At 36.1% G+C, this 26,563-nt stretch overlaps 3 protein-coding genes, 1 long non-coding RNA gene and 1 pseudogene across 4 annotated transcripts; 3 read left to right on the forward strand and 2 right to left on the reverse strand.

Moving 5' to 3' along the window:
* Window positions 1-241: 241 nt before the first annotated feature.
* On the reverse strand, window positions 242-1,777 carry LOC123667319 (annotated as a pseudogene).
* Window positions 1,778-4,779: 3,002 nt separating this feature from the next.
* On the forward strand, window positions 4,780-5,124 carry LOC123667320. The gene has a single exon (XM_045601270.1). The coding sequence runs from the start codon at window positions 4,780-4,782 to the stop codon at window positions 5,122-5,124; it is 345 nt and encodes a 114-aa protein (XP_045457226.1).
* A 3,478-nt stretch (window positions 5,125-8,602) lies between these two features.
* LOC123666791 lies at window positions 8,603-9,476 on the reverse strand. The gene is made up of 2 exons (XR_006745329.1): window positions 9,233-9,476; window positions 8,603-8,760 (listed from the first exon to the last, which is right to left on the reverse strand). It is a non-coding gene; the product is annotated as an uncharacterized LOC123666791 (long non-coding RNA).
* Window positions 9,477-10,013: 537 nt separating this feature from the next.
* Window positions 10,014-12,050, forward strand: LOC123667321 (piggyBac transposable element-derived protein 4-like). Its single transcript, XM_045601271.1, has one exon. The coding sequence runs from the start codon at window positions 10,014-10,016 to the stop codon at window positions 12,048-12,050; it is 2,037 nt and encodes a 678-aa protein (XP_045457227.1).
* Window positions 12,051-20,028: 7,978 nt separating this feature from the next.
* Window positions 20,029-21,105, forward strand: LOC123667323 (piggyBac transposable element-derived protein 4-like). Its single transcript, XM_045601272.1, has one exon. The coding sequence runs from the start codon at window positions 20,029-20,031 to the stop codon at window positions 21,103-21,105; it is 1,077 nt and encodes a 358-aa protein (XP_045457228.1).
* The last annotated feature ends 5,458 nt before the right edge of the window (window positions 21,106-26,563 follow it).

Consider the following 26,563-nt stretch of genomic DNA (forward strand, 5'->3'; position numbering starts at 1 on the left):
GGTCACCTTACTCACTAACAGACCATAACCACGGTTACACACAAAACAGATAGAGTAAGTACCTTAATATAGTATATGAAATGGCAAAGTAACATTAATAATATTAAAAAATTCTAAAAAAATACAATGCTTAACAACTAAGCTTACAAATAAAAATTAGTTTATTAAAATAATAACAGCTAAATATTACTGACAACTTAGGAAATTTAATTTTATTAATTAGAAAATAATACTAATACCATTAAAATAATTTATACTATACTTTATTTATACATTAGAAACTAAAAAATCATCAATAATATTGAATTCCTCTTACAAAGTCGAAAAATATCCATTTATAAGCTCATTCCTTTCAACAATATCTTGCAATCCCAGAGCTTAAGATTGAGTGTCTGCAACAGAAGGATCTGTTACTAGGCTTGCTGGCAATTCTACTTCTGAAGGCATTTCTTGCATGTTGTATTTTCTACAGATATTGTGTAGAACTGCTGTTGCTATTATAACTGCTTGAACATTTGCAAGTGACAAGCGCAGAGGCAAAAAGATAACTGGGAAACGACGCTTCCATACACCAAAAGTACTGAAAATAAGTTTTTTATTAGTATAACATTAACAACAACTTATATTTGATTTTTATAGAAGTGTAGGTAGAAAATAAAAAAGTATTTGTAGTACCGTTCAATTAGATTCCTTGTTGCAATATGAGCATCATTGTATTTTTGTTCTGAACTATTACTTCGATTTAAAACTGGTGTTAGTAAATATGCTCTATTGGGATAGGCACTATCACCAAGTAACCAGCGGTTGCCAAAGGTCCCAATGTCACACTGAGCTGAAAAGAATAAATATATAGGCGAGATAAAAATCCATGTACATATGTATGTATTTGGAATTATCGCAAGGCTATGAATTTTAAAACTAGAATCCAATATTTAATTGTTACTTGCCTCTCAAAACAGAATTGTTAAAGATAGTAGCATCATGAACAGAACCAGGCCAACGAGCTACTACATTAATCAGTCTCAAATCTGCATCACATACAGCCTGAACGTTTAAAGAAAAGTAACCTTTTCTATTCCTGAATTCTTCACCAATTGCTTGCACTGAAAAACAAACCTATAAATCTTTTCTAAAAAAGTACCTTTTTTAAACTATAAATATATTTACTAACTTGGAGACTGTATACGTATATGAGTCCGATCTATTACACCAAGAACACGTGGGAAATGTGCTATTTGGTAAAACTTATTAACACTGTTTTGGTGCATATAAATGTACTTGTTATATAACTTTGCAATTGATTTCGATATATTTTGAACAATTCTGCACGCTGTTGACTTTGACACCCCTACAAAGTCTCCTACAGCAATAAGCATTGTGCCTAATGCATAGAATCGAAGAGTCAGCAATAGCTGGTGAAGCGGTGAAACCCCATTATTTCTGGAAACAATAAATATTGTTTTATGATTAATCCTCATAAATGTATTATTGATAACTGGCAATAGTACAACGCACAAAGGACAACAATAGATATTGAGACATTGTTTACTTACCGCTTTGAGGCTACTTTTATAAATGGCATAATTTCTGATAAAAGTAACTCTACCGCAGTTTTATTGATTCTAAATCTAAATGTAAATTCAGCTTCATTTAGTAAGCGCAAGTGGTTGATCCGCGTAAAACTTTTACGAGGCGCCGGAAGAAGTTCGTCATCATCCCAATCTGAAAGCTGTTCTAACACTTCTAACTCCAAGTCACTTTCACTGTCACTGTACATTTTTTACAATTGAATGCCGGATTGATGTTAAGGTGATTAAAGTAAATAAGGTGATAAAATTTATAAAGGTGAAGTACCCAATTGATGAAAAGTAATAAAGAAAAAAAGATCGCAACGGAAACCACTAAATGTCAGGGATTGCAAATTTGGATCATAGATAACTCAAATAAGATTTGTCAAAGTCAAAAGATTGGTTATTGAAACCCATCAACTGCCATTTTCAAACGGAGGACGATCCGAAAACCGTTCGAATCCGGATTGGTGCCTCTGACGGATCGCTTGCAGTTTTGGATTGCATAATCAATCTATGGTTCAGTTATTGAAACGGTTTCTCTAAAATTTAGATTGCAAACTTAAACTCAGATTAGTAAAAATGGTTTGAGATCGTTTATTGGAATCGGCCGTTAGTTGGTCTCGGTGTTGCTAAGTTTTGGAGGAAGATCGATGGGAACCAGCTTATAGGTTGATGATACAGCCTTCTCTTTATCAACTGTTGTAGAGGATTGCAGTTTTCTCTTAGATGGTTTCAAGCCGATCGGCACGACGTCTATTTGTGGTCGCGTTACTTCATCAGACCTCCTTGGTGGAGTCCACGGCTCTTGTGCATCTTTGAAGATGACAAACTGCTCCGGGTACAGCTCGTATTCCTCTGGCGCGTCCAAGTAGTGCCTTCGTTGTAGAAAGTTGATTCCTAGTCGAGTCCTATTTTCGGTTGACTGTGGAAGAGCAATGAATGTTGTTTCGGTCGTCCGTCCACACACTTCAACATTAGCGGAGAAAAATAGGACTTTTCGCCTTCTCACGACTCTATCCGCAAAGGTTATGTTCACCTCCTCTTCGTTGAAAGTTTGACCTTGCTGCCTTTAGGGTCTGAAATAACTCAAATGACGCCACATTTAATTTGGCACCTGTATTTATGTATGCCTTTCCATCGTGACCATTTACTTTGAGGAATACCATTGGCCTTGAATGGTTTTCTCTTTGGATGTTTATTGAGCAGAAGCCCAGGTTGCCTTTTTTATTGCTTATCTCTACTAGTTTTGCAGAGCATAGTTTGCAATTGCACCTGGAGTACCGCAACCATAACAGGAGAACTTGACATCGGAAGGAGAAGAGGTACCTGGAGCCGCAGCTGTGGTTGTAGCTTATCTTTGATCAATACTTCGATGCCCAATGCTTGGTGTAATAGATCGTCAAATGATTTTATCCCGTCTCTAGGTACTTTATCCCGAATGTGTAGGTTTAGAAGTCCATAAACGATGTCTAACTGTTGCTTCACCGTAAGTTGTTCGAGCTTTGGCAGCTCCGAAAAAAACAAGCTCGGTGGTTACAAATGTGTCAGTAGGTATGTCCAGTGTCTGCTTTTCACCATAGATCTCCATGTATATAACATATTCTGGCTTCTTCGGCGCGAAAGCCACTCTGAGTGCGTCTTCAAAGTCAGCCCACCGTGTGACAGAACACTTGGCGCCTTGCCACCATTTCGCTGCATCATCCTTCAGAATCATAGGTAAGCTCGTCAGCGCGTCCTCATCCGTGATATGTTCCAAACGCTTGAATACGTTTACGGGGGTGAGGAAGGCCTCGACGGTTTCACAGTCCTTTAGAGGACTTGTAGACGTCCGTTTTTTTCACCGGATAACGGACCGTCAATAAACGGCTATCCTTGTATACATATTTTTTTACCGGATGGATGGACTGCCGTCTATATGCGTTAGTTTTGAACTGGTAGTCAGAGATTACACACGTGTGAAATGTCGAATAATAAGAAAAAAAAACTCGTATTGGCCTACTATTTGTACAAGAAGAAACAAAAAGAAATAGAAAAACGTAAAAGGTCATCGTGGGTGCATCCTATATTATTGGAAAGGGAAAAATATGGTGCATTTCAAACTCTTTTTACGCAGTTGGAAGAAGATGAAACTAAATTTTACAATTATTTTCGGATGAAGAAAGAAACCTTTCAACTATTATTAACAGCCATATATGATAAAATAAGACACGAGGATACTGACATGCGTAAATCTATTTCCCCGGCAGAGAGATTAGCCGTTACGATAAGGTATGTTAAAGAGATGTTCAATTTCAAATTATAGAAAAGGGGATTGATTACCTGTATTAATTAAAACAAAATTTAGTAGGTAGTAATTGTTTTATTATACTCAAAAAATAAATTAAGGAGTTTTAGAAAAATCGAAATCGTAATCAGGCGATGTGATTGAACTTAATTCAGTAATAATTGAAGATTGGGAATCATCTTGCTGCATGAGTTCTTGAGGCATCCTGGATGTGGATGGAATGAGTTGTGTTGGCTGATATTCATAGGGCATCCTGGATGTCGATGGAATTGGTTGTGTTGGTTGATATTCGTGTATCCTGTAGTCGGGTGTAGCCGTAGTGTAGCCTCGATTAATATTGTAATTGTAATTTTGCTGCTGCATGGACGCTTGATTTCTCCGAGTTAAATTTCTCATAACTTTAATGACTTCATATTGGAATTCAACATAATCGTCATCACTATACTTGTCTACAATCGGAGCAATACCTTTGAAAAAACACATACTCTTACTCTTGTCTTCATCTTCAACTGATTTAATTAAAGTAAGCATTTGTCGATCAACTTCGCTACAGTCTGTCTTTCTCTTCTTGCTTGTTTTTGTTAAATTGGTAGTATTGGCTGGTGCGGTAGGGTCATTATTGGTTTGTGAGTCAGTTTCTTTGTTGTGAGATTGTGTGATGTTTTTTTCTGATGTAATACTTGCTTCCGTTGTTCGGCGAGTCACAATTTTACACAAAAAGAGCATTTGATCGTAGAATTTATATTTTCGTAGACTTTTTGCACCAGAGCCGGATTTACATTCCTTAACTTTTTTGTGATATTTCATCCAGTTATCTCTTGCATTGTTCCATTTTTTTATGATATCTTTGCCTAAAAAAGAAAAAATTGTTACAGATATTTAGCTGCAGGGAACACATTTAGTGATCTACATTACAGTTTCAGAATGGGTATAAAAACTATCAGCTGTATTGTACAAGAAGTATTTGAAGCATTGTGGGAAACCCTTTCTCCAATTTATATGAAACTACCATCGGAAGACGAATGGTTAATAATAGCAAAAAATTTCGAGACCAATGCAAATTTTCCTCATTGCTTGGGAGCCATTGATGGAAAACATATTAGAATCATCAAGCCAGAAGAAAGTGGATCAATGTTTTTCAACTACAAGCACTATTTATCAATAGTATTAATGGCTGTGGTAGACACAAACTATAATTTTGTTTTTATTGATGTTGGAGCCTACGGCAAAGAATGCGATTCAGCAGTATTTAAAGAAACAGAATTTTGAAAAAGAATAGTAGGCGATAAATTAAATATTCCTCGACCTAAGCAGTTGCCAGGTGCAGGCAGTGAGTTACCTTATGTATTTGTTGCTGATGAAGCTTTCGCTTTACATCAACACGTACTTCGTCCTTACGGTGGGCATCAACTTGACTCAATAAAAAAAATTTTCAATTATCGTCTCACAAGAGCGCGACGCTACGTCGAATGCACATTTGGTATTTTATCCAATAAATGGAGGATTTTGCATAGACCATTAAATGTTTCAACAGATACTGCTGTTAACATTGTAAAAACATGCTGCTTATTACAAAACATAATTCATAAAGTAGAGGGTATTGCTAATAATGCTACTGACACTGCTAGTTCACACATGGTGTCTACTCTATGCCATTTGCCTCGTTCCCATTCAACACGAGGTAATGTAACAGCAAATATGATTCGTAACAAATATGCAGAGTATTTTATGTCACCAGTAGGGCGTGTACCATGGCAAAATCAACATGCATAAAAATAATGAAAATAAAATGTTACTTACCAAAATCATTTTTTTCTTTCTCGGACATCGTTTCAAAACCTTCATTTAACGCAAGACAAATTTCTCTCCAAGCGGCAAAACTCGACTGTCTATTTTTATAGCACTCTTGGGTTTTGTCCCACAGTACAGGCCTATTTTCAACCAAACTTATTAACAATTCCATGTCAATATTACCCATTTTTAAAAGAACGCAGGTAGACGGCACTCAATTAAGGGGCATTCCATTGTGACTGGTGGGACATTTGACTCCAGAATTTGACCTACTTTGAGTTATAACTATATCATCGGAACTTACAAAATAGTGAAATATACATTTAACACCTAGATAAATAACTAATGCATCAAATCCCATTAAAAAGAAAACCAAACAGTTAATAAATTCTTTGTAAATTTTATTTAAATGAATGTGACTGGTGGGACACTGAAAAATCCCTCCCTTCTACCTTTGTGCACTCAATGACGAATTTCAGCCAAACCACTTAATTTTCAAATCTGTTTTTTCTGTGTTGTAAAATATATACTATATGCTTTCGTTTTCATTAAAAATTAGACTGATAACCTTCATAGGAACAATAAAAAAAATATTTGAAATTGTGACTGGTGGGACAGGTCTTTGTGACTGGTGGGACAAGTACAAAATATGTGAAAATAGTTGCTTATTAAAATCAGTTTTATTATCGTTTTTAACATTATTAATCTCGTTATTTCTAAATTTTACTGAACAGTATAAAAAAACAGCAACTACAAACAAAAATAATGCAAATAAGAGAAATAAGGAAATTTTAATAACAAAATCTCAATAAACTCTAGTTATTATTAACAAAAATAAATGAAACCTTTTGTTCACAACTAAAATAAAAGAAAACGAACATGCCTTGTTCAAAAGATCCTTAAACCTATTAATATTTTTCAAAAATGTTAAGATTTTCTGGAAATTTGTAGAATATTCGATCTCCCAACTGCTTTATTAAGGGATCAGGAAGGATTTCAATTATTTGATCTACATGGACATATGATACATCAGTTTCGTCTATGGCGAAAAGATTTGGTTCATTGCCTGGAGTCGGTTTTAAAAACATAACAATTATTTCTCCGTCTTCTTCTTTTTCATTTTGACACACTGCTTGCTACATATCTGTGCTCTTTCATTTGACCTGTTCTTCCTTTTGCCTCTAATTTAACTATGACGTTAGTTCCATTCTTGATATCTTTTGCATTTGAAATGCTTTGGGAACTTGCAGTTTCTGAATCGATTTTTGCATTTTCACTTTGCCCAAGCATTTCTTTTGGATCAATGTTCAGTTCCTGTTCACTGTGACTAGAGTATACATCAGAGTAACTTAACTTTCCTTCTTGGACCATCAGAACCTTTTCGGACTGAGAAGATGTTGCAGTCAGGGCATAAATGATGCATTTGTTTCCTTGGGATTTAAAATGGTGGTGTGTCTGTATATATGGGATCGGTTTAATGAGTTGCCATCTTTCGTCAAGGTTTTCTCGATGTTCTTCAATATCACCAACAGCAATAAAGAGAATATGCAATCGATTGATATCTTTTGATACTAAGTATTTGTAACAGTCCCAGCTATTTTCAATTACTGCTTTTCTTGTCATTATAGCAGACCAAAGTGTTCTTTTTGCTGTTGCTCCGATGCCGTCAACTGCCCCCTTACCATGGCCAGAGGCAAAAAAACTCCAAGTGATTTCAACACCCCAGTCCAATCTAGAGTAGCACAGGGTCGACAAAGTAAATCGATTTTTAAATTGTGCAGCACATCCATCAGAGCAAATTGTGACTTTCTTAAGGTTCGCAAACCGAGATTTTAAATCATCAATAATTTTTTTTATAAACAGCCATACAGAATATTTATCGTGAATTAATTCGTTGCTCACAATAACATATGAATGCTTTTCTTGGCCTTGGTTAGCCCATGCACATCCCGTAAACAGAGTCACTTGAAGATGGCTCCAATGTGCAGACTGAATTTCATCTTGATTTAGAATTGCGAAGTTTTCTGCGAAGTCGATTTGCAGTACTACTTCTTCCTGCGTACTTTCTTTAATTTTTGTATCAAAGTATTGAGATTGTTCGTTTTTTGCAAAAACATGGAACTTGAATTTTAATGTTTTGCTATCGAGTTCTTTGATAAGATCTTTTACGGTTCCTGTAGCATTTGTTATTTGACATCTTTTTTCGACTGATTGCCACTGTTTCCATGCTACTTTCAGTGTTGTATCTAATGTTAGAGGAAGAATATCTGATATTTCGTAACAGTTCAAACATTTACCAGTCATACACTTTTCGTTTGATATGTCACAAGTTATAGTTTTTAGAAATTCTGTAGAAGAAGTCGGAAGTGTTGGCATAATCTTTTTTAAAGCTTCTAGCAGAAAGTTGTAGTTTGCATGATGAATACACATACAAACATTGTGTGGCATTTCGTTCATTGGTCTCACATGCAAGGGTCTGAATTCAAAAAATTTGCTCTTACCGAGTTTTATATCAGGGTTGTCAATCAAGAACAACGAATACGCTTCAGCAATTGTCATCATCATGTGCCTCTTAGCTACGTGAGTACGTTTACCTGACTGCAAATCTTTTACCGACATTGTATCTTTTCTATTTGGAGAAGCACGGCTGATGTCATCTTTTTCGTAGAAACCTTCAACTTTTTTCTTAATTTCATCTGTAATAGGTGTGCTTCTATTATTGTCACTCTTCTCGTGCAGTTCAACCATTTGCGGCATAATGTCCTTCATCATGTGCCACAGAACTGCTGTCTGTTTAGTGGGACACTGAGGAAGAGCTTTCTTAGCTTTTACGACTGCTTTTTTTAAAGTATTCAAGGATTTGTAAGACCCTAGCGCTGAACTGCTTTTCTTAATACCTAGTGCTATTTTTTTATTTTCTCTTTGCTTTCTTTTACGTAACCTTTCTTTTTCTCTCAAAGATTCTCCCTTTTTATCATTTTCGTCACATTCACGTCTATTTTTTTCTCTCCGTTTTCTATCCCACTCTTTTTGTTTTTCTTGGACTAAGTTCCATTTATCCTTGTCCTTCTTCATCTTCTCTCGAGATTTCCTCTTTCTCTCTGCGGCATTCATCTAAAGTAAGCAAACAATCACCCAGTCAACGTTTAAGTTAAGCAAAAGCATGAATTCAAGTTAAGATCAAAGTTATCTGAAAATAAGCAAACTATCGCCCAGTTAACATTCATGTTATATGCAAAAAGAAGCTTACACTATTCCATTTTAGGTTAGAACAGAAAATAAAGCTACAATCAGCAGCATCCAAACAAAATCCCGCTTTAAATCAATTGTGAGCGAGAGTCCCACCAGTCACATGTGACTGGTGGGACATATTTCAAAACCGTCTCGAAACCATAATATGATCATTTTATCTATATAAAAACACGTTAGAATAGTACACCACGTGTTTATTGTTACTTCTGGAAAAAACTGCATTCATGAAGTCATATTTGAGGTTAGGAACACAACTTTTAGTATCTTTTTGCGTGACTGGTGGGACATGCGACATGCATCTGTTCAGAGAAGAATTACACAAAAAGTAACATACCTTTTAACCTTATTTTTAGGTAGTTATTAGTCTTTTCCACGCTTTCTGTAAAATACACGCGTCAACTTTCTACAACTGACAAAATGGCCGAGAACAGTGTTGTCAACGTAACCTAAACTTGTCCGCTGAGTAATTCTGTATGAAGTCAAAGTTTCCATAGACAAAAATGTCAGTTTTTTAATTATTTCTTTAAATATTTTTCTACAGATTCATAAAATATAGACATTTAGCTATAGGTTCTGACTGAATTAGGGATAATTAACACGTTGGTGGACAGTAACGTCCACGGACGTTCAGATAGTAAATAATGATACGACAGAACGCCTGTAGATGTCATAGTTATTACTCGTGTCACGGCAGTACGTCTGACGGCGTTTGATTTTCAATACTTTTACAAGGAAGAACATGTTGTAATGTCACCGCAAAAGTAATGCGGCTTTCCTACTGTCATCGTACATAGTTCTACAACATGTCAAGTTACACACACATTGACAGAATTCCGGTACCCCTCTCCCCGCACAGTACGCTCGTGGGCGTCGTGTTTTCATACATTTAGTCACGTAGTGCGCGTCGGCGGGAGGATTAGTGTCACCTCATACTTTCGCGCGCAAATAACGGTTCGAGTGCTAAGTTATCAACGTATTTTTGTGTTTTTATTTATCGAAACATTCAAATTCAATTCATGTAACTTACGTATAAGGTAATTGTGCTTCTAATATTAGTAGTTGCTTGTTTTGAATGCGGTTTTTTGGTATTGAAACAATAATGAATTTATCTGCAGATGGCGCCTGGAGATCCGTACGAAAGGGAACAAAAACGGTTGTTAGAATTGTTCAATGAAGTTGAAACTCCGGAATCTAGTGAAGATCCATATGCTGATGATGGGGAATACGGGTCCGACAAGGACTACTATCCTTCAGGCGACGAGTCGTTGAGTTCTGACGATGCTGCTGGACGCCGCCCACAAAAACACGCTAGTAACTCATCTGGTGAGTCTTCTTCGTCTAGTGATTCGGATGATAGTGAAAAAACATTTTGCCCTTCCGAGGACGAACAACGGAATGAGAATATTTCAGTTACCCAAAACCTTCATGTTTCGGAGGCGACGTCATCTGGCATTCCTTTATCGTCAAACGATCGGCTTATAAATCAAGATGATCGCCCCAATTCACCAGATATTTCTGATCAGCTTACTAGCCCAATCAGTCATGCTCCCAGGACATCTGCTGAGATACCTTCAGTAGTAGAAGGTTGGTCTGACACGGTGACCGATATACCTGATTTTAATTTTGATAACGCTGCTTCTCCTATTCAAGTAAACATTGATAACATAGAAAATGTTATGGACTTTTTTCATCTTGTTTTTCCACGGAATTTCGTTGAATATCTGGTAATATGTACTAATAATTATGGTAAATCTTTGTGCCAAACTAACAAACCACATACAAGATATAGCCGCAAAGCTGTCTTTCGTGAAACCAATTATGAAGAAATGCTGAAATTTCTAGGACTTAGCCTTCTGAAAGGTCATATAAAATGTCCTAAACAAAGGAACCTTTTTACTTTAACCAAAGCAATGTATTATCATCCGATCTTTACCTACACTATGTCAGGGCGACGGTATGAACAATTATTACGCTGTCTATATGCATCGGAATTGGAGGCTAAAGGACAACAGAAGATTATAAAATTCATAGATATGTTGACTATTAACTTCAGAAAAATATATAGTGCAGGCGAGAATTTGTCATTAGATGAGTCCCTACTTCTATTTCGGGGTCGGCTACATTTTCGACAATATATAAAGTCAAAAAAAGCCCGATACGGAATTAAATTCTATGAACTTACTACGTTTGATGGCTATGTACTCAATATATTGATGTACTCTGGTAAGGAAACAACAAATCAGAATATGGATGGCGATGAATCTAAGACAGAAAAACTAGTATTAAGGTTGATGCGGCCATATTTGCTTCGTGGTCATCACTTATTCATGGACAACTATTATAACTCTGTAAAGTTGTCACAGAAATTGCTTGATTTGAACACTCATAGCACCGGCACCTTACGTAAGAGTCGTAAAGATAATCCTAAATTTATTACGACAAAAAAATTGAAAAAAGGCGAGCATGTATGGGCTCGCAAAAACAAGGTATATGTTTCCAATTGGAAAGATAAACGCCCTGTCCTGATGGTTACAACTAAAGTTCATCCCTCGATTATAGAAGTTTCAAACAGATTTGGCAAATCCCGTTTAAAGCCTGCCGAAGTTGATACATATAACAGAAACATGTCTGGCATTGATCGTTGTGATCAGATGGTATCTTACTATTCTTGTCCCCGAAAAACCATCAGATGGTACAAGAAAGTAATATTTTACATGATGGACATTGTAGTGTGGAACGCCTTTTTTCTTTATAGAAAATATAAAAAAAATAATTCAAGCTTGTACTCGTACATAAACTACCGAGAAGAACTGATACAGGAATTTATTGGGCTGGACAAAAATTTGAAGGGAAGCGACTTGATAAAGACGTCCAGTATTCACGATAACAGGCGATTCCGACCCACGACGACATGCACTGCTAATATACCCGATAATGATGGGAGTGTAATTCAAGGTCACTGGCCAGAACAAATGCCTGCACGACCTGGAACTACAAAAAAATTTGCATTTTTGAAATGCAAATTTTGTACACAAAAAAAGATACGAAAGGAAACGAGTTATCGTTGTAAAGGCTGTTCTGATAAACCTCCTCTTTGCCCATCTTGCTTTGAACCATATCATGCAAGTTTACTAAATCCTGATGATGATTAAATTATATTGTAACGAGTTGATTTAAATAAGTTTTAACTTACAAGAAAATATTATTAATATTAAGGTCAGATTTTGTCATTAGATTGCTTCTTAAAATATAATGCTGGCAGACTACAATATTTTGATAATTTAATTTCGGAATTTAAAAAAGGCTGATTACATAAGTAAATTTAAATTAAAATTAACCTTATAGAATAGTATTGTGTTCAAGTTAGTACTTAAATAACATTGTTAGTGAAATGTTGCTGTGATTACTATCATAATACCTAGTGGTAAACGTACATCTAAAGCTAAAAGAGTTTTAATGTTTTATTTGAATTTCAATACAGGCAAGATAAAAAGATGATTATATTAGCAACTTGTTAATTATAAAAGAGGCTGATTAATTTTGTGATTATTATTAAACAAATTTATATATAAAATACTGGTTTTATTACTATTATCTGTATAATCAACTTTACGGCTATAGGCGTGTAGTCCCTATGCGTAGTTTTCATGACATGCAACATGACAGTACGCTCATAGACGTAAGCGCCTATAGGCGTTCTGTCACTCAACAACATTGTACATACAACCGCATTGACACTACGCCCATAGGCAATGTATGAGAATAAGAAGTGTCATTTAGGAAGAAATTCTTAACTTGTACTGTCCACCAACGTGTTAATGTAATTTTAAAATTTACGTCGTTTTCCTTTTTTACGTGGAATGCCCCTTAACAGAAAACAGGCAATACGTCCAACGCACCAATACACTGGCGTGGATGACCGCCATTTCTTACACCGGACCGGTGTCCGTCGCGCCGAGGGGAAGGGGTGGTGCATCCGGCGTAAATTGTTCGCCGGACCGATGTCCGGTGCATGTACACACATTCATTATAATTCATACACCACCGCGAATCCGGCAAAAAACACGGTCCGTTATCCGGTGAAAAAAACGGACGTCTACAAGCGCTCTTAGGCCGTTGTATGTAGCCTTGCACGTAGTCATTGAACCGTGACGTGGTGAAGTTCCAATTCTAGTTAAAAGCTTCTGGAACTGCTCTTCACTTAGTGTGACAGACATAGCCAAAGTACTCGAAGTATCCCTCTTCTTCCCAGTCGGGCACGTCGCTGTCGCTTTTCGTCCTGCTCTCGTAACGACGAAGGTAGTCGTTCTCCGAGGCCCACTGTTGGTCGCCACTATAGATGGTCGAGGTTGTGTTGGGACGGATGACGACGCGGTGGTGGCGAGAAGCAAGAATAAAGCGTGTATGGACTAAGGATGTATTCGACTATATCAGCTGTTTATACAGTAAACGACTTTACCAACACACACATACAGTTCCAATTTGATTTGAACGCTGAATTTATGTATTGATTACTTATAAAATGCTAGTAACACGTTCAACGGCTTGAAAGCAAGTTAGTTATGCGCTTTATAGGTCCCTACGATTCGATACCAAACCAAAATATTTGACGAGAGGTTATTCATTCAGTGAAACACAATTATAACTTGATTTAAAATACTAGTGGCGCCATCTCTTGGCTGCTGGTGGCATACTAAGGCCCTTAAGCTTTCCAATGATCGTTGAATTTTGTTACGTGTTATTACAACTTTATTTTTATAGAAAGTAATTAACATTACCTTAAATAGAGCAATAAAATTAAAGTTTTTACACAACAATATATTTTTTGTTACGCTTTCACGCAAAAACCACTTAAGCGGTCATCATGAAACTTTGCGCACATATTCTTGGAGGTATTAGAAGTAATATAGGATACTTTTTATTAAAAAAAAATGAGCAGTATAGTCAGATCTTGAATCGGTCATCGCAAATATTTTAATCCCATATTTGGCGGGCTTATTAGGATATATTGCCGAAACGGACAACGACCACGGAAGGGCTCAAGATTTTTATCAACCGTTACCGTATTTCCAACAAAGTAATGTTTTTTTTATAGCAACGACGAATATGATAAAAAATTCTCCAATTGAAGCCAGTTTGTCTTTAGCTTCCTCTTCTCTCGTGTATTTATATCATTAAATCTAAGACAACGCACTATGAAATAAAATCTTTTCCGAGATATTGTGGCTATACATACATCTGATCCAGTACCATCAGTTGTCCACAAATCTAGGGTATTCAAATGAGTCCCACGAAGTTTTCCAAAAAAATTGAGGAGTCCCGAAAAACCGAGCCGGAAGACTTACGCAGCGATGGTGAAGCTGATGGGTAAACACTTATAGCCGAAACCATCTTTTATGGTCAAACGATTTCGATTCCGACAAAGAAGACAAAATGCAGGCGCATCAGTTTTGCAATATATTTCTGAATTTAAAAAAATTGTCAAGATTTTGTGACCTTGGGACGGTATTGGAAGAGAATATGCGGAATCAACTGGTATGCAGTCTACGAAGCAAAGCTATTAAACAGCGTTTATTCACCGAAGATAGTTTACAATACGCAAAGGCAGTAAAAATTTTCTCAGCCATGGAAGCGGTGAAATGGGATGCAGCAGCAGTGGAGTAGACAAGCGGCGGTGGTAGTGTGAGCAGTGAGGGCGTGGCGGATTCCGTGCATGCGGTGCAGGTGGACATGCGCAACATGGGGCGGGCGTGGCCTGGGCGGCCTACTGAACTCGGCACTGGTGCGACTTGGATCTACCGATCATAATAGTGATAAGTGTCGGTTTAACTGGTTCATTTGTAGTAAATGTAGACAGAACTTCTTCTTCTATTCTCGAGCAGTCAGGCGGCATCTCTCAGCGACAAGGGCTTCCAACAAATTACACGGTGGTTCGCTTTGCAGACGACACAGCACACCAATTAAAATAATAATTAAAGACTTAGAGAATAATCAAAAAATGTTAAAAAAAATGTACATACTTAAATATTTAGACCTTGCCCACGAGATTACCGGTATTTCGAATGTTGACTAAACAACAATTTTTCCTATTGTTGTGTCGGTCAATGGTCTGTTAGCGAAGAATTTCGAAAAATACCCTAAGAAACTCGCTTGACTTTGATCTAACGATCGAAGGTCGGATTCAAAAGGCGGTGTTGCTTGAAACGGCCCCCATTGTGAGGAGGTTCCTCAGCCTGGAGCCTTACCTACCGGCGGCCTGGACCTCAACCTGCCACCGGAGAAAAAATATATTTTTTAATTATGTGATATATCCACAGGCTTATTATGCCCGTGCCTTTGTTATTCCATATATATATTATTATTATTATTTTAACATGCATCGGTACTTCACCGCAACTTAGAATCCAGAAGCCTTAATAACTAGTCTTAAATTTCAAATTTCTAAAAGTCGACGCGAGTCCACTGACCAAGACTATTCTATATATTGCTTTTTTACATTCCTATATACTAATTATTTTTATTATATAATAATATAAGGAAATATGTAATAATATAAGGAAAAATATATTTTAAAATATAGAATATATGTTGAATAAAAGAAAATATTAATAATAATAATCTTGATTCCTTCAAATATTAGTACATCAACATAAACGCATATTACATAAATTATACTTAGTCACTAAAAGAACAATATATCTCTAGTATCCCCACACTAGGATTCCCTGTGTCGTGGGGTCCAGTCCCTTCCGTTAGTTTAAAACAATTGTGAAAAGGAATGCATTTTTAGTTGACATCTTGTATTTTATTATTCCTTAACCCGCCGGCACTCCCGCCTCAAGAAATTACATCAGCACTCGCGTGTAGAGCATTTTGCTTACGTTTATTTATGTCAATAAATGCAAGTTTTATCAAAAAATATAAATAAAAAAATATTTTATTAAATAAAATACACATTATTCATTCTACAAAATATATATTCAAAAAGTTAACAATATTAATCTATTTTATTTTAATTAACAATCATAGGAACTAATTTGCCAGTCTTGTAAGGCAGTCTTACGGAAAAAATGAAAAAAAAGAAACTTTTCAAAAAAAACTTTTAAAGTACTTGAAATATAAAACTTTTCTTCGTCATATACGCGAGCTTTACACATATCCCATAGTGTACGACTATGCTCGGTACATAAAAATTTTTGACAGTAAATGCAGCTCTTTTTGGTCTTGCGATTTTTGCGTCTTGCGCAAACCGCGCAAATACCACTTGGTTTTTCTTCTTCTGGTAACTCAGATTCTGGTACAAAACGTTTCATCACTTGCTGAAGAGGATATGAAATATTTTGGAAGGTGCTTCTCTTTTGGATATGTGGCTGTGTTAGTTGAAGAGCCAGTTGTTTCAAGTAGTCTCTGCGCGTGATGATTATATCCGTATTTTTCTTTGTAAATGATTTGACTGTTGATTCCGGCTATGTTTAGGATCGTAAAAAATAATCTCAGCGGCCATCTACATGCCACTCTTGCCACAGAATACTCTTCTTTTAGTCGATCTACAACATCAACACCTCCTTTCGTTTTATTATAAAAGGTGATAATTTCGGGTCTCGCGTTAGTTCCAGTAGTTGGAACGATTCGGTCGTCGTTATGAAGTGTACTCATCATAAGAACATTTTTTTTATTCTTTTTGTTTGACGTTTGACGTAAGACACCAGAACCTTGCTCTTATGAAAACCAAAGATACTACTAGGTTTTGGTCTTTGTTTGATGTCAAGAAAAAATGGTGGAATTTCCCTTTTATTCTTCCTAAGTGTACCAACGATAGTAGTCCCTGCAGCTAGTAATTCATCGGCCAATGGAATCGATGTAAAATAATTGTTAGCCGTAATATTTCTGCCTGTATTCAAAATATCTTGTGATAAACGTTTCACAACTGCAGATGCAGTATTATCATATTTGTGTGGACCGTTCGGTTGCTTTCCCGAGTAAATTTCTTTCTAAGTTACTTGTATAAAAATTCTTTGAATCACACAAAACTTTACTACTACACTAAATATAAATACTTTACTACTAAATATGAATACTTTTAAACCATACTTAGCTGGTTTGTTTGCTATATACATGCGGAATTTGCATCGTCCTCGGAACGATTCCAGCATTTCATCTATAGTCACGTTCTCTCCTACTTGGTAATTGGCTCGACACTTTGCGATGAAAGATTCGAATAATTCTCGAATTGGAGCAATATTGTCATACTTTGACCTTTCGGAGCGGGAGTTTATGTCATCGAACCTTATAGCTCTCATCAACAAAAGGAACCTATTGCGACTCATAGCAACTCTAAAAATATCAGGTGCCGTGCCATCTTTGTCCCACATCTCTTTCAAATTTAAGTGATTCATCTTTTTTATACCAGCCATGTACAAAATACCAATAAAGGCTTTTAGTTCTACAATATCCATTTCTTTGCAATCTCTCTCCCTTGAGAATTGGTCCTTGATTTTACTGATGTGGATATTTGTAAAGCGAACTATATCAGTCAGCATTTCTTCACTCACAAAGAGGAGAAAACAATCCATTATAGTGTTAGCATTTTTAGCCACTAGTTTTACCTCTGGTTGTTTTTCGACAATGTTGTGAGCTCTTGTTCTCACATTGGAACGAAGTGGATAATAGTTCCATTTTGTACACCCATCTTTGCCTACGTAACACAGCTGATTGCCCAGTGAAATTGAAGAAACCTCACCTTCTACTTCCGATGACGATTGTTCGGTGTTAGTGGAATGATGACTGTGTTCACTGTCTCGATCGCTTTCAATATCATCGGCTCTAAAAGACGGGTCCTCAATGTCTTCTAAATCTTCCTTCATCAACCATGCCAAAACTTGTTCGTCCCTTCGATCACGATCCATCTATAATAGAAATACATAATAGTTTACTATTTCAGTAATGTAAAATCATAATATTACATAAAAGTAGCAGTAAAACTGTCGCTAAGATGAAAAAAAATTAAGTCATGAGTAACAAAAGTACTTACGTCGATACCCGCGCGATGAGCAAAACGCCTGATGGTACACGGCGCAACAAACCACCTCGTCCGAGTGACTGGCGCACACTGGCGAGAAGTGAACTGCATACCAGGGGTGGGGGACGGAAAAAACTCAGCTACCAAATGAACGATGTACGTACGAATAATGTTGACAAAATGGCGCGTGTTTTAAATTTACGATGAGCAAAATGCTCATAGCGCGAGTGCTCGCGGGTTAATTTGTATTGGAACATGCAAGAACTAAAGAGAGAATGGAAAGTGTCTTTATGTGCGTGTGATATCAGGACATGTACATTACAGTTAACATACATTTATATCTATTAGATAAAGGCAAAAAGATTATAATACATTGATTACATTGGTATTTATTATAGGAACATAACAATAGTCAGTGACAAGCAAACTATAGAACAACTCAATAAGTAATTTTACAACAGTGAATTACAAAGTACTATGCTATGGGGATCGTCTACGTTGCATTTAATTCAATTTATATTTACTGAATAAAAATGTCAATGCAGCAATGGCGTAATGTCCCATAGATCTACTTTTAATTATTATTTTGTAAAAACGATCATTCCACATTCCCATTTCGACGTGGAATCTATTAAAACTTACAATGCTTGGACACAGACTACACTATTAAGTTATAGTTCATTACAATACCATAGATGGCCATGGATTCCATAGATGGATAAAATACTACACTTCCACTTAACAAAATTATAAAAAATATACTAAGCTGAGATATGACAAAACGCCAAAACTCTTTGCTCCTTCAGGGATAAAGACATGAAGTATAACAAACTAGTACAAACCTTCCATACATTATTATGGAATAGGGAGAATGCCTAATTTTTTTATAAGAAAAAAGTGGTTTAGCGAACATAAACTTTTAGTAAATGCATTCACTTGTTTTTCTTTCATTTCTGGACATTGCTTTTTGTAGTGGCTTTTCTTACATTTTATAGCACTTAATTTGCTTATCCTTTGATGCGGGCCTTGTTGACATTTGACACTTGATACTTAGTGTTTGTGAAGTCAAATAGTAATAAAGTTAGCTTTAAAGTAATTTCGTTTTTTTTTTTCAATTTCTAAGTACCGATTTTTTTTAACGGAAGTAGTGCATTAATGAATGAGAGACACAATACTTGTTCTTCAATAAAAGCAACAGCTTCTATAATATCGACGGAAACACGGATAATTTTGGAAGTTACTGCGGGGATAATGTCTTTGTATAAGTTAACCATAGAGTAATCGCGCCTTTCCGTGAAACGCGAGTGATCGCGTGTGGAGCATTTCGCCGCCCATACTTAAAGCCGGGTCCAGACATGATCATTTGACCGATCCTATCACCGTATCCGATCACCGTATCCGTATCTGCGTATTGTCAAGCCCCGTATCAAGTTGTGGACGCCTCCGATTTGCTCCGTATCCGTATCTTCACAATAGTCATGATCGCGTATCAAATTGCCCAGTTCAGTTTCTGCTCTCGATCAAACATGTCGTCGCAGTTGGTTGAAATGTACGAGAATTTAGCAATTTCATGTGCCTGTTTTATTATTATTCACAACATTCTAACCTCAAAACCAAAACAGAGACGATGGTGGCAAACGGAATTATTTAGAAACAGAAACAGACTTGGAGGAAGAGCTTTGATGCGAGACCTAAGATTTCAACACATAAGTGGTAAATACAAAAACTTCACCCGTAAACGGCACCTAGTGACTTCGAATATTTGATAAATTTGATTGGCCACAAAATTAACCCTAGATAGATAACCTACGTCGAAACGACGTAATCGATTTTGAAAAATCGATATAACTCGTTTGTTTTTCGTGTCACTAAACTGGCCGTTCCTGCCAACTCAGTGAGCCGTCGGAGCTTGTAGGATGCACCCGTATCGCTCCGGTAAGTGCAATACTTTCGTCAATATTTACCTATCGTACGTCGATGTGACGTATGGTTATCTTTAGTGTCAGTTTTTTGTTTTTTGAAAGAATATGTTATTGCGATTTTTTGAGACTAAATATGTACATGTTTTTTATTAATTTTTTACTTATTACAGCCCACGATAAAAGAACACAATGACGTCACAAAATCGTCTAGCCGATGCAGAAATCAGTCGGTTGTTGCATGAAACGAGTGATGAAGAGATTCAGGGGTCGGACAGTGAAATTGAAGACAATTTATTCGAAGATGAAGTACAGAGTGATGCCGAAGACTGTGACGCGAGTGCTCCACCAGTGATAAACCCATTAGATGCTAAAGATGTATCTGAAAATGACCCTGAAACTCTTGAAAGTGCTTCGCCAAGTATGCCGAGTTATATTGTCATGCCACAACGTCAAATTCTTAGAGGCAAAAACGATCATCGTTGGACGGCCACTAAAGGCAGAACAAGTGGCAGAGTATCGTCTGCTAATATTATACGGACATCTAGGGGTCCAACTCGGATGAATAAATGCCTTTACGAACCTTTAGAATGTTTCAGTATATTTATTACTGATGACATTGTAGAGGAGATAACAAAATGGACCAACGCTGAAATCCAGCGGAAGATTCAAAGACCTGATGTAAAAGCCACCTTTAAAACTACAACTTGCGAAGAAATTCGGGCTCTTTTCGGCATTCTAACACTAACAGCTGCTATGAAGGATAATCATTTGACAACGGATGAGCTATTTGATTGTTCCTATTCAGGAAACAGATATGTTGCTGCCATGAGTAGAGATAGATTCGATTTTCTTATAAGGTGTTTGAGAATGGACGACAAATCTTTGAGGTCTGAACTAAGGGCTACTGATACATTTGTACCAATTAGAAAAATATGGGAGATCTTTATAAGCCACTGCCGATCCAATTACATCCCCGGACCTTATGTAACTATCGACGAACAGCTTTTGGGTTTTCGGGGTCGGTGCCCTTTTCGAATGTACATTCCTAAAAAACCTAATAAATATGGGCTAAAAATTGTTATGACTTGTGACAGTGCCACGCGATACATGATTGATGCTATGCCATATCTAGGTAAATGCACTCAAACTAATGGTTTGCCACTTGGTGAATTTTACGTTAAAGAACTTACAAAAGCAGTTCATGGCAGTAATAGAAATGTTACATGTAATAATTATATAATAATTGGTTCACATCAGTTCCATTAGCAAAAAACTTGCTAATGCAGCCATACAACTTGACCTTGGTCGGCACTATTAGGTCGAACAAACGGGAAATACCCGAAGAACTGAAAAAGATGCAGTCTAGGCGAGTAGGAACATCTAGTTCTGCTATGATGGGCCATTGACGTTAGTGTCTTACAAACCAAAGCCGAACAAATTAGTGTTTGTTTTATCATCGTGTGATGAAGAGGGTACTGTTCGTCCTACAAGCGGCAAACCAAACATGATTCATTTTTATAATGAAACAAAAGGGGGAGTCGACTCTTTCGACCAAATGTGCTCGTCGATGTCCTGCAGCCGCAAAACAAACAGGTGGCCTATGGCTATGTTTTATGGAATGTTGAATATGTCATTTATAAATTCATATATCATTTACTGTCATAATGTACTATCGAAGAAAGAAAAACCGCTGGGACGTAGAAATTTTATGAAAAAACTCAGCAACAGCTTGATGACTCCATGGATGGAGACAAGGCAGCAAATGCTTACTTTGCCGACGAATCTAAAAGAAAAAATTGAAGGTATATTGCCAAAAAGACAAATTGAACCTCCCATAGAACGTGAAGATGTATCTGAGCCAAAGAAAAGAAAATATTGTGCCTTTTGTCCATCAAAAATAAGAAGAATGACCAAGACAATGTGCGACAGCTGCAAAAACCCCATTTGTTGCGAGCACAAGTCCAGCGCCTGTCCTAAGTGCCTTTGAGGCCAAAATGAATAAAAATTGATATTTACTTAGGTTTTTTATATTCTAGGAAGTACAAAAAGTTGATTTTTAAAAGTTTATATAGTAAATTATAAGACTGACAGAGAGATTCCTAAATGTTTAAATTTTGTAGACTAAGAAGTACCATGTTTTGTTTTTTAATCTTTTTTTCTAATAAAAATATAAATAAAATCTAATGTTTTTCATTTACTCAGAACACAATTACATACATTACGACATAATATCACATTCATAAATCTAGTACATACATAATCCAAAATATGCTCACTCAACTATTCGCACGTCGAATGAACGTATGGTTATCTTTAGTGTACAGTGAAATATGGTTATCTATCTAGGGTTAAAAAAGCGGATACTAGGGTAAAGTACCCAATTATTGACACCTTAGGGGTTACTTTTTATAATGATGATTTTTATATGAATCTTTAATAGATTAGATCAAATGTCATTGAATGTTACCAGCACACATAAATGACGTCCAAACATAGTTAAACACAAATTTTTGGTTTAAAATAAATTGTGTACGGTTTACCCATTTATTGACATACTTTTGCCTATTACCGCCATACCAAGGTCCTAATTTATTGACACCTCAGGAAAAATTGTAAAACAGATTAGTTAGGTAAGTAATTAAACAAAAATCAGGTCTTTTATACGTACGCTTTATTGTGATAGATATTAAAACAACTTAGGACGGTAATAGGAACATTTGAACTTAAGAATATAGGTAGAATAACAAACTCACAACTAGGTATTTACAACTACCTTCAATTGTATTCAAACTCAGTCAAAAATTGTTCTATTTCTTCTGTTGTGTATGTCTTTTCTTGTTTTATTCTTTTATCACGTGTAGTAGTATTCTGTCTATTCTCTTTTTCAATATCTTGCTTTTTGGGTGATTTCAGGCTTATGTCTATTGTAGAACTATAAAACTTATCAGATAACAAAAGCTTTTTTAAATCTTCATTTTTTCGATTTTCTTTTTTGTTAGGTTGTTTAGTAGTTTTTTTCTTTGTCAATGTTGTCTTTTCTTGTAGCTTCTTCTCTCTCTCCTCTTTCCTTTTCTTAATACCTTCTGCCTTTTCTTCTTTAATCTTTATCTTTTCATTCTCTAGTGCCTTCCATTCAGCTGACGTTAATACAAAAGGAGCTCTCTTTATGTTTTTCTGACCTTTTCTTTGCGGTGTTTTAGGTAGCAGAAGAACGTCTTGTAGTTTAACAGGCGTGAGTTGCGAAATACTAAAATGGGTCTTAGGGTTTGTGTCGTCTTCAATAACATCAAGTTTGTCATAATCATGTTGATTAACAATCTTTGTCGTAATCTCGAGTGGAGACTTTTTCAAATCTTTGAATGTTCTTTGTTTTTCAGGTATTTCATATACTTCAGCTTTGTGGACTACACTTAAGGCTTGAATATTCTGTGAGCAGCTATAGTTAACGCTTGTCTTAGGTACTTCTTTTTGTACAGTATCACAATCAGTATATTCTATCTCGACCTCATTTATTACAGGTATGAAATCCGAAAGCGTTTCTTCATTGGCAATGATAACTCTCATATTTGCAACATCCACAGAGTGCCCTGTTACATTGTCAGTTACAGGTATGAACTCAGAAAGGGTATCCTGAGTGTGAACGTCGTCATCAATATCTGTATTTTCTAGTAACTCGTTCGTCAAAAGTGTTTGCTTTCCTTGGAAAAAGTTCCAAATTCTTTTAAGATACACGTTTTCCGATTTGAGTGGGTCCTGTTCAACTTCTGTCAACTTTTTGTCACCTAAAATTTTTTTAAATTCTTCAAGTGATAGTAAGATTGGCCTGTCTTGACATAGATTATTCTGGTTTTCTTTAGGAGCATTACTTTTTCCAATACATTTACTGTAGTCTATTGAGTTGACGTTCCACGGAAACAATCCAGTGGCTCTAAAGCCGTTTATAACTGTTGAAGGTGAAATCCATTGTTGGATGGTTTTTTCTAGGAGTGGTACAAAGGAAACTTTGGTCAAAGCCTCAGATGGATGCGTGCGACGCCATTCCAGCACTGATTTTTTCCAACCATGCTTAAGTGGCTTAAAAGCACTGACATCTGCAGGTTGCAACAGCCTAGTGCAGTTTGGATAAAGAGCAATGAGTACAATGTTTAATTTCTCGCATAATTCACTCATCATGTAGGTCAGGTGAGATTTGTGCCCATCGACGAAGAGTATAATTGGGAATTGAACCCCCGCTTTCACAAGACTGGGATACAACACACTTTCAATATAATCATGAAAAATCTCAGACTTCATCCATCCGTTGTCACTTAGCCCTATACCCCAGTCTGGAGGTATAGTAGATGTTATACTTGTTGATAGTCTTTTGTTCGGAAAAATGAAAACCGTATAATAAGACCAAGATTACTTTTCATTGGTAAGTTTTGTTAATTAATTACTATGTTTAAAGAAAATACAATTTTTTAATTCGATATTGTCCGATTAGCTGGTGTTGCCTGTTTATTACTAGGGAGATTTGCTGAACTTATGGGAGATAAATTACAAATAAGTATCATAACATTTTTAATTATAAAATGATGCAAATAAACATAACTTAATAAGTATTAATATAAGGTTACGTTTATTTAAACACGACAGTATTAATTTGATCAGAAAATTTTAAGTTGTATGAAATCCGTGACTTTATACATTCAACCTGCCTAGCCTTATGGGGCTGTTCATAAATTACGTAAGCACAATTTTGAGCATTTTATAACCCTCCCTCCCCCATGATAAGCATTAGTAAGATTTTGAACTGATAACCCCCCCCCCCCCCCACCCGAAATCTTACGTAAGATATAGGTACATGAATTTTGGGTATTAAATAATTATGTTACAAAATATTTTTCGTTAAATATTTATCGTTTTGTTAATTCATTTTTACTAATGTGAATTACAAAATAGTTTAGAAATGCATTATTATTCGCTATAATAATTGATTTGAATTGAAATTAATTCCTAAAGGTAAAAAGTAAAAAGTAAACACTAGTTTTAAACATTTTGAACTGTTTGTTTTATAAAATATAAAAGGAGTGTTTTTTTCAAACTCTGAGCGATCGAGAATCTTAGTAAAAAAGTAATTTAAGTTACCGACTACCGTAATAATTTAAAAATTTTGCTTACGTAAGATTTGTCTACTAGCGCCCTCCCCCCTAAGTAAGTATGCATAGAGATTCAGGTTGACCCCTCCCCCCTAATGAGTGCTTACGTAATTTATGGACAGCCCCTATCCCAACTCGCATGTTTCGGTGGGCTTCTAGTCTAACCGGATGCAGCTGAATATCAGTATTTTACATGGAGCGATTGCCTATCTGACCCCCACATTCCAGTAACTGGGTAATACAATACCCTTTGGTAAGACTGGCTGTCAGACTTTCGGGCTTCAGACTTTCCAATCTTCATGCACTAAATATTATTTTTGTTACTTAGTTCTTTCTTTTTTTTTTCGGGTTTCAGATTTCCTACGGATTCCGTACTAAGAAATCGCTGGAGAGAAATCATACAGCAGACACGAAATGAAGATCACTGGAAACCTCACAAAACTTCAGTTGTGTGTTCCGAACACTTTTCTGATGATAAATTTTATGAAACAAAAAAGGGATTACGACGGCTGAAGAATGGATCGGTAACAAAAAAAAAAAAAAACTTATTTTATTGATCAAAAATTATGTTGTTACAGTGTTTGTTTTTGTCAGCGACTGAAACAGAATCCTCAACAAATGAAAAACATGTAAGGTCTTAGTGCCACAACCTGGCCGACTTAATTAATTCAGTCTTTACTCATTATCATTACTTCTAATACAAACCATTTTTTTTTAACAGAGCCTATCCAGTTCTAAGGGGGTCGATATTCATATAAGTACTGAACCTAAACCTTCATGCTCTAAGGAGCCAGTGACTGAAGACCCAACCACTGATTTAGAAGATTTTTCAGATTTGGAATCAATATTTGATACTCCACGCAAAGCAAAGTTACGCCGTATATTACATCGCAAGATAACACTGGAAAGAAAACATAAGGCAATAAGCGAATATTTTTTTTTTTCTTAATTCATTAAGAAAAAAAAATATTCGCTTGAAAAAGCAAAATGTATCTTTCAAATGTATTATCAATTCTTTGAAAAAACAAAGATTGATAAATGAAGATGTAACGGGTGTTTTTTTAAGCTAGATAGAACTTTAAATTGTAAAAAGTAACACAAAAAATTAAATTTTGATGAAATATTTTTTTTTATCGTTTCAGTATACTCTGACAAATCATCATGAATAGACTCACGCTTGAACAACGCTACGAAATTATCCAAATTTACTTTGAAAATCAGTCGTCGATTCGCGCAACTTATAGACGACTTCGTCATTTTTATGGCGTACATAATCGTCCATCTGAACAAGCCATTCGTCGAACTGTGGATAGATTTCGTACCACATACTCTCTAGAGGATGCAATAACACCAACACGTCGAAGGAATGTGCGTACTGAAGAGAATATCGCCGCTGTAAACGAAAGTGTGGAAGAAGATCCAAATTTATCGATTCGTCGTCGGTCGCAGGAATTGGGGCTCTGTCCGTCCACTACGTGGAAAATTTTGCGCAAAGATCTCGGCCTACACCCGTATAAGATCCAGCTGGTGCAGGAATTGAAGCCACGAGACCATTATATGCGTCGTTCTTTCGCCGATTGGGCTCT

The sequence above is a fragment of the Melitaea cinxia genome, chromosome 27 (assembly GCF_905220565.1).
Source record: "Melitaea cinxia chromosome 27, ilMelCinx1.1, whole genome shotgun sequence".
In the NCBI taxonomy this organism is placed as follows: domain Eukaryota; kingdom Metazoa; phylum Arthropoda; class Insecta; order Lepidoptera; family Nymphalidae; genus Melitaea; species Melitaea cinxia.

Excerpts from the sequence above, each read along its gene's own strand:
- LOC123667320 (XM_045601270.1), top strand. The coding sequence starts at position 4,780 with ATGGGTATAAAAACTATCAGCTGTATTGTACAAGAAGTATTTGAAGCA.
- LOC123667321 (XM_045601271.1), top strand. The coding sequence starts at position 10,014 with ATGGCGCCTGGAGATCCGTACGAAAGGGAACAAAAACGGTTGTTAGAA.
- LOC123667323 (XM_045601272.1), top strand. The coding sequence starts at position 20,029 with ATGACGTCACAAAATCGTCTAGCCGATGCAGAAATCAGTCGGTTGTTG.